The sequence below is a fragment of the Aedes albopictus genome, chromosome 2 (assembly GCF_035046485.1).
Source record: "Aedes albopictus strain Foshan chromosome 2, AalbF5, whole genome shotgun sequence".
Taxonomy (NCBI): domain Eukaryota; kingdom Metazoa; phylum Arthropoda; class Insecta; order Diptera; family Culicidae; genus Aedes; species Aedes albopictus.
The window spans coordinates 216,529,021-216,542,935 of record NC_085137.1 but is presented as its reverse complement, the minus strand read 5'-3'; the positions used below and the strand labels follow the sequence as shown (position 1 = coordinate 216,542,935).

The 13,915-nt window shown below is 43.1% G+C and overlaps 1 protein-coding gene across 1 annotated transcript; it reads left to right on the top strand.

Moving 5' to 3' along the window:
• The first annotated feature begins 6,218 nt into the window (after positions 1–6,218).
• Positions 6,219–8,990, top strand: LOC109420147 (alpha-(1,3)-fucosyltransferase 10). The gene is made up of 4 exons (XM_019694465.3): positions 6,219–6,393; positions 6,456–6,611; positions 7,494–8,075; positions 8,136–8,990. The coding sequence occupies exons 1-4, from the start codon at positions 6,319–6,321 to the stop codon at positions 8,559–8,561; spliced, it is 1,239 nt and encodes a 412-aa protein (XP_019550010.3). The 5' UTR covers positions 6,219–6,318; the 3' UTR covers positions 8,562–8,990.
• Positions 8,991–13,915: the final 4,925 nt, after the last annotated feature.

The window sequence follows — 13,915 nt, the reverse complement described above, 5'->3', positions numbered from 1 at the left end:
ATGAAGTTGAGAGATCGGCACTTCCACGTATCGAGTTTCCAATCGAAAGTCCTTTTTGTTCGCTGTGGTCGTTGCCGTTGGTCTCGGTTCGTATTATTCTGTTGCTGATTTTCCGCTACAATGGTTTTTTACGGCTGGCTCGTAGGGCCTGACACCAACCCCTTACTTTCCGGAGGACCATAGTGCACAGTTGAGCTTAGAGTCCTTCCCTGGCACTCGGACGTAGATCAGCCGCCCCTAACATGGGGATCAGACGCTGTTGTGAGCCGCTCCTCCTGGAGAACAGACGCTCAGGTTTGCCGAAGCAAACCCCCCCCCCCCCCCCCTACCCTGTCAGCCTACGACCAAAGTTCCCACCGGGGTTGGTTACCCGATCTTCCCTAAGCATTGAATTAAAATTCAACCATCACGCAACAATAACGACAATGTCGCAACTTGAACTTGTTGCGACATTCTACCCAATGCGACATAGGTTTGTCCCAACTTGAACAGAACAAAACAAAGATCGTGCATCACGAGTTTAGAGATTTTTGGGGCTTGCATTGTGATTTTCGAGCGGTAACTTCGAGTTGGTAAACACTGCAACGCTGCTGAAGATGTACCATTAAAAAATTTTGATTTTGGGTTGGTAATAATTATTATTATTGTCTTTATTAATGAGGTTTTCAACCTTTGGTTGGTTCGCCTCAAAGTGTTGGTAATAATTGATTATTCACGAGTTGAAATGTACGCAACAAACTCAGGTTCCATTTTGTCTGCAACAAAAAAAAAATCGAGATCATGTCACACGCTATGTCTGAACCAGCAGATTATAAAAAATGAATGTACATCGGGTTTCTTTTCACCAAACATCAGCAATCAAGTTATATTTTCATTTGCAGAAGGTTTCAAAATATTCTATCGGTGAAATTTTTTCCATACATTTTGTATGGGAGAGAAATTGGCCGAAAATGAGAATTCATGTAAATTTGTATGAAAAACAGCTAAGAAGGTGCAAAAATCAAAATTTCCCCGATGAAATATTTTAAATCCTTCTGCATATGATAATATAGCATGAATTCTGACATTCTGTGGAAAGAAACCCGATGTACATTCAATTTTTATAATCTGCTAGTTCAGACATAGCGTGTGTCATTATCTGTTACCAGTTGGGATAAAGAGTAATCGCCGAGTCTTCTTTGTTGCTTGTTTTGTGTCTCTTTTGTCTGATAATTGTCTTCACTGTCCCTAAGGTTGCTCATAGATTCCGGCCGGTACCGCGTGAAGGCAGGGATAGGAGTTCCTGGGCAGAGGCTAGTGGATCACAATGGAATCTGAATTGCGCAGCATACCCAGCCTTTACCGTGCCAGTGTTAGACGGCCTTTCAATAAAAACAAATACTTAAGAAATCCCAATTACAGATGTGAAACGAATTCAATTTGATTTTGAATGAGGGATCGTACACAAATTACGTCACGCTTTTAGAGGGGAGGGGGGATTTTGCAGAACGTGACGACTCTTACAAAAAATATTGAGTTCCCATACAAAAAAATGTGACATAGGGGGAGGGGGGGGGGGGGTTTAAAAAGGTCGATTTTTGCGTGACATAATTTGTGTATCACCCCTGAGAACTTATTGGACACGGTGTATAGCAATGCAACTCATTTCGGTTGCATTATGAATCATAATGCTATTGTTTGATTATTATTACCCGTTACAATCCCATACAAACTTTAAACGCGATGCGCAAGATGTAGACATACTTAATTGATCATACACGAATTTTGCACAGTTATTTGGGACTTCAAATGGGACCTAAAAAGCTTTGATCTGGTCGGATGACATCAAACTTTTCATTTTCCCATATAACAGATGACCCATTTTAATGTTCATATCTTTATTAGGAAACCCTGATAAAAAATATCATAAAAATACGATAAATTTTATTGTTACAACACCATTTTTTCGAAAAATATTCACCATTAAACATATTGTAATTTACACGGCACACTCACCATCACCCCTATTGTTTTATACCACTTTATGGCACTTTTACAATAAAAAATGGTGGTCGTTATGTATCTTAACCATAAAATTTTGAGAAAATTTCCATACACTTTTTCGCGAAAAACAATAGAATGTATTGTGTTTTTATGAGACATTTTTAGGACAATTTTCAAAAGATAACAATATATATTAATGTTTTTTCATTGTTCTTACAATACAAATACAATTAATTGAATGGCGTCAAATGAATCGTTTTTACAATAAAAATACAGTAATATTTGTTGTTATTTGTAAGCAGTTTTCGCTTTTGAAAATCCATAGAATTTATATTTCCCGCTAACATTTATATCCAGCATTTACGAGCACTAACGTCCGCCAGAATGATATGCACATTTTATGATAAGAATCAAACACTCCGATGTCTGTCTGGTATGTATTGCTTGGCAGCTGTTGATAAGATCTATCTTCAATCTTTTCAAATAACTGCCAAATATCACAAGTCAGACCTCAGGTCGTATGATCCATACCATAAATCGTTCACAATTCATGTGGCCATTAGTATCTGTAAATGCTGGAGAAAAATGTTACCGAGAAATATTAATTCTTTGGTTTTTCAAAGGCGAAATCTGTTTAGGGTAGGTAATCAAAATTTGAACCAAATTGCGGCTTTCTGAAGTAGTGCAAATTTTAAGTGATTTTTTCTCCCACATGGAAATAATTTACAACGGCAAAATCGTACATGGAAGCCACGGGTATAAACTTTCTGTTAAATGGTAAAAAGTTTGTATTTGCACCGAATTTCATTGAAATATTTGATTTTTCATCAACAATGATTTTAATCATAATTTGAACCAATTTTAATCTTAATTTGAACTACTGGCGGCAACAACTCGAGCAACTCACAAAACAGCCAATTCCATGCTAAACAATGAAAAATCACATGAATCTGCTAATTCTCATACCCAGTGTTGCCACATTTTTATCTGTATCGGAGGCTCAAAAATCTTTTTTATCTGTACCAGACATTCGAAAAATCTGTACCCAAAATCTGTACCAAATTTGTTCCACATTTGATTTAAAATCGCTTAAAATACACAAAAAATAGCATTACATTCAGGCTAAACTATGAAAAACACTTAATTTGAGTATACTGTTACCAATTTCTGAACTTTAAAAACAAAAATATCAGTATTAAAAATGTTTTAAATTTGAATTTTAATGATTTTTTCTCAATTTCAAAAAAATCTGTACCATTCTGTACCTTTTGCTGAAAATCTGTAATCTGTACCGTACAGAATCTGTACCGAAAAGTTGAAAAAAATCTGTACTTTTACAGAATAATCTGTACCTGTGGTAACACTGCTCATACCTATTTTTCATTAGGAAGTGGAATCTCAACTCAGAATGTTCGAAATTCTTTAGGAATTTGGAAACTAAATTTGGATTATTTCATCCCCCAAGAGTAAACAAAGCATCCACTAGTGCAATCTACAGGCCCACACTAGAAGCTCACCCCCGTTTACTAGTTCAAATTTAGATTACAAATGGTTCAACTTAAGATAACATTCTCCAAGTAAGAATCACTTAAATTTGATAATTTTATGACAAATTATGCGGAATATTATTCGGTTGGTCGATTCTACGATAAATAAGCTTTCATTTGACGTGCTCACATATTGCATGCGATACAATGAATGAGCTGTACGAGTGCACCGAAAATGTGCTTTCTCTTGGGGGAAATGGGTGAAATCACAGTGATTTTTCAATTGCCTCTTTTCCATGACAAACACGCTTTTTTCAATGCTTTTAAAGTCCATGTTATCAGGTTATATCACGGAAAGCTGTTTAACATCTTTTTCGGGACAATATTTGCCTGAAAAGTACGTCGTTTTAATGAACTTTGAAATGGTTCAAATTAAGATTACAATTTGACTAGTTCAAAGTTTGATTTCTTACCCTACATAACAACAAATATTATTGCATGTTTATTTTAACATCGGTTCAATTGACCCCATTAAACTAATTGTATTTGTATTGTTATCAATGCTAGTTTAATTTATTGGAAAACATTAGAAAAACCATTGTTCATCTTTTTCTTGTCGTAACATCCTCACTTGGCTAAACCTGCTTTTCAGCTAGTTTTCTATAAAAGTACTTCCTCAGTTATTCATTGAGAGCTTCCTCTGCCAACACGGCTTGACGTCTGTCAGTCGTTGAAGTTTTAGCGAATAACATTCGATAACCGAAACATTTGCTGTATTCAAATTCAAAACGAAAACTATAAAAAAATATGTCAACCCAAGCAACCAAAAGTTCGGATTCCACTTGAAGAACGAACTCAGAAGTTCAAGTTCGGTTCAATTCCAGGTTTCGTTGAACTTAATTCTCCAGAAAGTTACTCTTGTATTGTTTATGAACTTGGAAGTGCATGTACAAGCTTTTGACTTCTCTTCAAAACGACATTAAAGTCGAAAAAAGGTTCAAAAAGAACTTATGTTGAACTTTAAAACAGAGTTCAATCAAATATTAACCGAACTCATGTTGAACTTTTGCGTGCCTTTAAAATTCAAATATAGTTCATTTGAACATATTCCAACAACTTGAAATCATCCGTTCCGAACTTGTTTCGAACTTGTTTTGAACTTACTACTGAAAGTTCGGATAAATATTAACCGTACCAAAAGTGAACTTCACTTGAACTTCGGCGACAGCGGGGCCGGGGAGAAGTTCTCATTCAATTAAATCACTCGGAAATCGAGCCCAGCTTGTGTTAATTCCACAAGTACACTTTGTTCCACTATAATATTTGAACGTACTTACTTGTAATCAACGCAAAGGATCCGTATTGTGTGGATCAAAGGCTGTCCCCGCAGCGGAAAACTGTTCCCCCCAGGATGCCGCCGGGGGTTTTTCGGCTGCGCACAAAAATTTTCCAGCTTTGCTGGATGTTTTCACACCCGTCTCACTTGTCACTGCAGCGCACCGGTAATCGACGCAATCGTATTCACTGAAAACCAAGCTGAAAACTTATAATCTTTTCTTGAAGTCGATACACTGGCCTTAATTTATTGCTTTGCACTGCGAACCACAACAAACTGAAAATGTCAAACTGCGTAAGTTCACAAGAAGTTCCACGTGAACTTCTTTCGAACTTTCGACTTTAAAAACTATTCCAAGTTCAGAGAAAGTTCACATGCGAACCTGATTGAGCTCTACTATATGATATCAGCACATTGAGTAAAATCCCACAGTGCATAACAACACATACATGGAGTAGTGGTTAGGCACCGACTTTCAACGAGGAGATCCCGAGTTCAAATCTCAGTAAGTAAAAAACATCAAACATTATTTCATGAACTAATGGTTCTTAATAATAAATTACTTTTGAGGACTAAACATTTTTTTTTTCATTTTTTCGAAGTTTATTTTTAAGCTGAATAGCGTTCCTTTCAGCGACACAAGTGTACTTTTTGTGAACTGAAGTTCGGTTAATTACTTAAAAAGTGAGCTGAATAGAATGCTATTCATATACCTTTGAATAGCTGATTAAGCCCAAACATGCTATTTTGTCCGAACTTTTGGTTGCTTGGGAAGTGATTTTGTATTTGATTATACAAACATGATCCAAGCAACAACAATATTTATTGTTATTTATTGGTTACGAATTGTTTTTAAGTGTAATTGAGAAATAAACTCTTTTTTAATAAAAAGTCCATGAGACCTTTGCAGGCACTTTTGCAATTATTTAAAAAAAACTTAAATTAATTTTTACTGATGGTAACTTTAAATTATTATAGAACTATTGACAAACAATCGAATCAATTAGTCACTAATAACGCTAATGTTCACTTATTGTACGAACTATATGGGCTTGATTTCTATTGTAAAAAGTAACAATATATCTACTATGTGTTTTATTGTGAACAATAAAACCAGTCATTTGTTAATAATATTTACCATGTAATGAATGGTAATTTTTTATCCGGGAAGTTATTTTTTCAGGAAGTACACTATGCGTGTAGCTTGGTCAATTTAAAAACGCAATTCCAAGTCCTACGGGTGTCGTCATGCGTCAATAAATCAACCACTCGATCGACTTCATAGAAAACCAATACATTTTTCAAAAATTCTACAAGCTATCACCCTTTAGGCATATCATTAGCACATCTGGTGTTACACATGTGTCACAATGGAAGATGCAATAAAAACGAATATCGTACCCAACGCTTTGGCTCTGGTCGATAACGAAATGTGCTAAATAGTTTTGCATGCGAAGTGATAAATTAGTCGCTGGTATTGTGATTGCAAACTGTGGCTAGTCACTGTTCATAATGCTGTGCGGTCGGTATCGGAATGGAAAACTGCTGTTGTTGAGTTTCGTACTTCTACTGGCACTATGCACCTACGTACGTAAGAAAATATTTTTTATAAATGCATAATTGTGGAACTTGTTGATTGAGAATTTTAGGTATATAAAAGGCACGGTAAGCCCACAAAGTCCCATTACAATGTAATGGTATGGTGGAGCCCGTATGAGAAACAACTGGATTATCACAGGAAATGTGGGGACGTAGAATGTCGTTTTACAAGCGATCGAAAAGCACAAAGGGACCTTTTTTTCTCTGTAAGTAATTCAATGATTTCGTAAGAGCTGCAAATTTGACTATTGAATCAATAAATTAGGGTTTTACCATAGAAACTGTGGTTTTACCAAATCAGCAAAATCAGCGGGATTTCATACAATCATATGGTATGAACAAATCTGCATTTCCCGCTAAATTACGTAAATTTCGTATGAAAAGGAAAACTAATAAGTCTTGAAAACCAAAAGTGCCTAGTAATATAGCCTAAATATACAAGTACTCAGTTGTCCCTAAATACGAAACTCGCAAGGGGAATGACATATCCTTTTCTAACCGGAAAATCCGCATTTATCCGTTGCTAACTGAACAACAGTTAGACGCGGTTAACGACGGTTAGCAACGGATAAATGCGGATTTTACGGTTAGCAAAGGAAGTGTCATTCCTCCTGGAAACTCGTTAAAAATTATTGAATCACACAAAAATAAGCTTCATTTTAAACTAAATTTCATGGACCCATATAGCCGATTCAGAAATACTATAGTGAGAGTGATGGGTTCGATTATTACTCTGCCCAAACTGTAATCTTTTTATTTTTGTGAATTTTAGCAATAATGTTAGTTTTTCACACAATTCCAGGACGTTTTCGTAAAGGAATTTTCCTTAACTTCCTTGTGCATATTCAGAGTATTTTCTTGCCTGCCACACGCTATACACTACACGTGCAAAATGACCATTGCAGAGTAAGCTCTCAGTTATTATAATAACTGTGTAAGCGCTCATAGAACACAAAGCTGAAAAACAGGATTTGTCCCAGTTGGAACATATGTCACAAAGAAGGAGAAGAAAATGGCAAAAAATAACGTCTTGGATTCTTGAAGAAAATACATAAATTTAATAAATTAATAAAAGATTACTCTTACAGGGATATCTGTTTCACGGAAGAAAAATTTCGATTCATGATATGCCAGAAAAACGCAAAATCGACCAGTACTGGGGATTGTACCACGATGCGTCTCCTAAAAATGCACCATTTCTTCTGCACGGATTGGACATATTCAACTTGTCATCAACATTTAGCCGACATAGTACAGTTCCGCTTACATTGCAATCGTTTACAACCCTGGAAGAGCTGATAAACTACAAAAATATGTACACTTTTGGGCTGAAAACGAGCTTCCAGAAGAAAATGAAACTTGCTCCTGTTTTGTACATGCAGTCCCACTGCGATACATTAACTGGTCGAGAATTGTATGTCAAAGAGTTAGGAAAGCATATAGCAATCGATTCGTACGGTAATTGTTTAAAGAACAAAACATTTCCGGATGGAATCACAAACGATTCAATGGATATTAATGATGTGCAGAATTTCTATGATTTTGTATCCAAGTACAAATTTATCATTGTATATCAGGATATGATATGCGAAGATTACATTGCTGATAAGTTTTGGAAATCATTGAGCTTGGGAATTGTACCTATCTATTTCGGGGCACCCAACATAAGGGTAAGTTGCATAAGAGATAACTAGGCTATGTTTTTAACACACTCACATTTTTTTTTTTAGAACTATCTACCCAACCCGAACTCCGCCATTTTGATTGATGATTTTGCTACTCCTTCAGATCTGGCGCAATTCATATTACAAGCATCAAATAATGAAGATCTTTACACAAGCTTCCTGTATCACAAAACATTGGACGTTTATCCTATATCTAATCAACTGTTAGTCAACGCAATCTTCAAGGAAGACATATTTTATTTAGAGGACAGAAAAACGCGAGGAATAGCGGAATTCGAATGCACTGCCTGTGTGCAAAGTTTCCATCAGGAAAAGCAGCAATCTCAACAAAATGAGCTTTCGTGTGAACTTCCGTTCTTTCCACCAGGCAATTTTACTTGGAAGGCTCTTCCAAGGATTCGAAAATTTCTTGAGAGAGCCCGCATGGAAGCAGCTATTATGCACAAAATGGCTGGAGTTAGTGAGACATAGCAAACCATACGGAGTATAATAAGTTAATCGCGTCCTTCAAATCCTAGACTCCTTTGCTTCCCATGGTTACTCTAGAGTCTAGAGAGAGAACCATCGATTTTAGACGAACTCAAGACAAACGGAATTAGATGAACTTGATTCAATAACTTCCAGAATATGATAGTAATCTCACCAAGTAAACCTAAATGCTAACAGCTTGATTCAATTATGGAACTATACATAAGCAATAAAAAACCTCTTGTTTTTCAAGTTTTTTTTTCGTTGATTAAAAAAATGGCTAATTTGCATTTTTCAAGCACTTTCTTCGGAAACGGCTTATTGGCATAGAAATAGTTGTTTAAAAGTCGTGGGAAAGAAAGGGTTAAGCCAATAAACATGCCAAAGATGAATGATAACAAATATATGCAAAATCCAAGTAATATACCTATATATTTATCCTTTCCTAGCCGTCGCTAACCGCTCAGCAGTTAGACGCGGTAAACGACGGATAAATGTGGATTTTTGCGGTTAGCAAAAGAAGTGTCATTCCCCCTGCGTGATACTGTAGTTGTTAAAGTCCTGCATCAATCCTGCCCGTGCCCACTTACGGAAACGTCCTAAACTCGCCCGCCTTGCCCGCTGTGATGGCACAAATGTCCCAAATGGAGGATAACGTGCCTCTGGAGCCGGCCTTCTGATGGTCGCCAAACCCTACGTCTCTCCGGAACCACCAAGAAGGTATTGCTTCAGAGAGGGGCTGGTGCACATCGCACTCTCAAGGTTAGCTGCGTAGCCTGCAGCAACGAACATCGATGACTCGCTTTGGAGAGTCCATCACGGTAACATGCTGGCGCTTAGCCAGTTTCCCGAGTGGTCCTCGCCACTCCCTTTGTCCTCGGAAGGCGGGCAGAGTCAACCCCGCCCGCGCCCAACTGCTTTGCAGACATCAAGAACTGATGCCCACGTGCAACCCGATCTGACCTGCCCGCAAAGGAAGGGTATCACTACCCTTCAGGCCCTATCAAATGCACCCGAAGGTTGCAGACAGCAGGGTCTCACCTACCCCGACCCTTGCCGGGGACCCCTTTCCAACCGCGGGCACGGATCCAACCCAGTAGACCGACGCCACGCCGGCAGCAGGGACTAAAGTCCTGGGGCCTGACGCACCCCCCCGCTTGCGAGTCAGCCGCGTAGTCGCCGGCTAAGAATAGGACTACTAACCCCAATTCAAGGTGTCAAGCGACCCGTGCTTTAACCGACCCGATCTTTAACGGAGCCTGTGGGGTACCTGGGCACCCCCCACAGTAAGCTGTCCCTTACCGCGTTAATGCAGGGCTCTGGCGTGGTGGACATTCTTTCCCGTGCTACCGTGGGATTTAATCATGAAGTCAAATAAAAATCAGAATCTAGATGGAAATAGTGGTGGGATCAACCCCTTCGCAAGAAGCGGGTTGATGAGATCTCCGACAAGGAGAAGTGAGGAGATAGGCGCTGGGAGTTGCGTACGCAGCTCAAGCGTGGGTGCTCCAGTCCACTTCCCGGCAAGCCAGCCAGTGGAGGTTATGGACGGAGCGTGGTTGTTGAGGGCCGTCAACCGAGGATCCAAAGGACGGTCCGCAATAGAGGTGGCTGAGCAGCAGCTTGGCAAAATCATCGACTTTGCGTCCACTAAGTCGAACATAAGCAAGGACCTGAAAACGGCCTTGCTTCGACTTAGGGCGTCGATCGACGATGCCAAGCAGGAGCACGCGGCACTCGCGTTGCTGACTGCTGCAGCAGCGGAGCCTGCAAATGAGAAAGTGCCGAAGTTTACCCAAACGTAGGCCTTCTCCTTCGCAGGAAGTCCGAATAAGGCGGAAGCGACTGCTCGCGACAAACGGGGCAAGCAATCGCAGAAGCGGGCGAGGCAACCGTCAGGCGAGGAGCTGTCTGGCGGTGCCCGCAAGGCCAGGCGAATCATTACCCCGAAAGTCGGTAATAATGCCGGAAGGTCGGACCCCAGCCAGGGTTCCCGGAAAGCTGGGAAGGGTGGGCCTGAAAAGGCTGGCCCGTCCCGGAACGATGGGAACAAGGGGTTGCGACCGCTAGTGGGCCCTCAACAGCCACAGAGTAGGGCGATCCAAGGGGAGGACCCCCCTTGGACGAAGGTAGAGCGGAAGAGGAAGAAGAAGGCGAATCCGCAGGTAGTAGCGCAGGACGCCAAGCCAAGGCGTAGGAGGGCAGGTGCCAAGCGCGAGAAAGGCGACGCTATCGTCATCAAGACGGAACAGTCCAAGTACTCGGACGTCTTGAAGATGATGCGAAGCGAAGCCAAGCTTGAGGGTCTTGGAGCCGACGTACGCAGTATTAGACGTACTCGTACGGGCGAGATGATCCTGGAGCTGAAGCGCCAGAAGGAGCACAAGGGCGCCGCCTATAAGAGGCTGGCAGAAGAGGTCCTTGGTGAGGGTGTGCAGGTGAGGGCTCTGACACATGAGGCGACTCTGAAGGTCAAGGACATCGATGAGATCACCGAAGTGGAAGAGCTCGTCACGGCACTGCGGCAACAGTGCGATGTGCAGGTGGCCGCCGCAGCCGTTAAGCTACGGAAAGGGTCAGCAGGGACACAGATAGCTTTGGTTCAGCTACCTGTGGCGGACGTCAAAAAGTCCGTTAAAGTAGGGAGCATAAAGGTGGGTTGGTGTGTATGTCACCTGACATTCCACGAGCCACCAGAGGTTTGCTTCAGGTGTCTGGAACGAGGACACAAGTCGTGGGACTGCAAAGGCCCCGACAGGCGCAAACTGTGCAGGCGATGCGGCGCTGAAGGTCATAAGGCCCAAAGCTGCACGAGTCCGCCCATCTGCATGATCTGTACCGGGAAATCCTCGAACAACAGACATCCGATGGGTGGCCCAAGGTGCCCGGCCTTCAAGAAAGCCGCAGTGAACAACAAATCACAGTGCAGGTAACGCAGCTGAACCTGAACCACTGTGATGCGGCTCAGCAACTGCTTTGTCAGGCAGTTTCTGAGTGGGAGACGGATATCGCCATCATATCGGACCCATACCGAGTACCCGCCGGCAACGGCAACTGGGTCGCGGATGGGACCAGAAAAATGGCGGCGATATGGACGACGGGTAAATACCCCGTTCAGGAGTTGGTGTCTACTACCTATGAGGGCTTCGTGGTCGCCAAAGTAAACGGGGTCTTCTTCTGTAGCTGTTATGCGCCTCCGCGGTGGCCGATCGAGCAGTTCACGCAAATGCTGGACCGCTTAACGACCGTGCTAACAGGGCGAAGGCCGGTGGTAATAGCGGGCGACTTTAATGCCTGGGCCGTGGAATGGGGAAGCCGTTTCACGAACCAGCGGGGTCAGATCCTGCTAGAAACACTGGCCATCTTAGATGTCGACTTGGCTAATGTCGGTACCAAGAGTACCTTTAGTCGAAACGGAGCGGAGTCAATTATTGACGTGACCTTTTGTAGTCCTGGCCTAACAAGTAGTTCGAACTGGAGAGTAGATGATAGCTACACTCACAGCGACCACCTGGCGGTTCGCTACAGTATCGACTACAATAACAGCAGACAGCGGATAGAAGAAGAGGCGGCTAAGCCAAGGCCAAGCCCTCGCAGGTGGAAGACATCATACTTCGACGAAGGGGTATTTAGGGAGGCGCTCCGCCGTGAGCGAAACTTAATCGGTTTAGACGGCGACGAGCTGGTAGCGGTGCTCTCACGTGCGTGTGATGCGACCATGCCTAGGCGAGTCCACCCTAGAAATGGGAGGCCACCGGCTTACTGGTGGACCGACGCGATTGCGGACCTGCGCCGCGCCTGCCTACGGGCTAGGCGGCGGATGCAGCGAGCACGATCAGAGGAAGAGCGAAACGAACGGCGGGTGGTGTTCGCCGCTGCAAAAGCCGCGCTTAAGACCCAGATAAGAGCAAGCAAAAAGGCCTGCTTTGAGGGTCTCTGTCAGAGTGCCAATACGAACCCGTGGGGTGACGCCTACAGGATCGTTATGGCCAAGACGAGAGGTGTGATGGCTCCTACAGAGCAATCTCCAGAGATGTTGGAGGGGATCATTGGAGGACTTTTTCCGCGTCATGATCCTAGTCCTTGGCCTCCTTTCGTAGGACAGCCGGGGACTGGGGCTGGCGATGAGGAGAGGGTCACCGATGTGGAACTTGCGGGGATAGCTAAGTCCCTTAGCGTAGGTAAGGCCCCAGGTCCGGACGGAGTTCCGAACCTGGCCTTAAAAGTAGCTATTGCAGAGGCTCCCGAGATGTTCAGGTCTGCTATGCAGAAATGCCTGGACGAGGGAGTTTTCCCAGAAGCTTGGAAGAGGCAGAGCCTGGTACTATTGCCAAAGGCGGGGAAACCACCCGGAGACCCGTCGGCATATAGACCAATATGCTTGATTGACACGGCGGGGAAGGTGCTCGAAAAGATCATCCTCAATAGAATGTTGCGGTTCACCGAGGGCGAAAATGGTCTTTCGAGTAACCAGTACGGCTTCCGGAAGGGGAGGTCCACCGTAGACGCTATCTTGTCGGTTACAAAAACCGCCGAGAAAGCACTCGAGCCTAAGAGGAGGGGAATTCGCTTTTGCGCGGTAGTGACTCTGGATGTAAGGAATGCGTTTAATAGCGCCAGCTGGTTTGCTATTGCCGATGCGCTCTTGCGTCTGGGGATACCGGAGTACCTGTACAAGATTCTCGGAAGTTACTTTCAGAATCGTGTACTAGTCTACGACACGGAGGTGGGTCGGAACTGCTTTCACATAACCTCAGGAGTCCCGCAAGGTTCCATCCTGGGTCCGGTGTTATGGAATGTCATGTACGACGAGGTGTTGAGGTTAGAGTATCCAGTGGGAGTGGTGATTGTCGGATTTGCCGACGACATTACGCTCGAAGTCTACGGTGAAACGATCGAGGAGGTAAAGTTGACTTCCAACCACTCGATCAAGGTTGTGGAGGCGTGGATGCGGTCCAGGAAACTGGAGCTGGCTCACCACAAGACAGAGGTGACGGTTGTTAACAACCTGAAGTCGGAGCAGCAGACGGAGATCAGTGTAGGAGACTGTACTATCCTGTCAAAGCGCTCCGTCAAACACTTGGGCGTGATGATCGACGATAAGCTTACCTTCGGTAGCCACGTCGATTATGCCTGTAAAAGAGCCTCCACAGCTATTGCGGCACTGTCCCGGATGATGTCCAATAGCTCTGCGGTGTACGCCAGTAAGCGCAAGCTTCTGGCTAGTGTTGCTACATCCATACTTAGGTATGGCGGCCCGGCGTGGGGCACCGCGCTAAGTACTAAATGCTACCGACAGAAGCTGGAAAGTACTTACAGGCTTATGTGCCTGAGGGTTGCGAGCGCGTACCGTACCG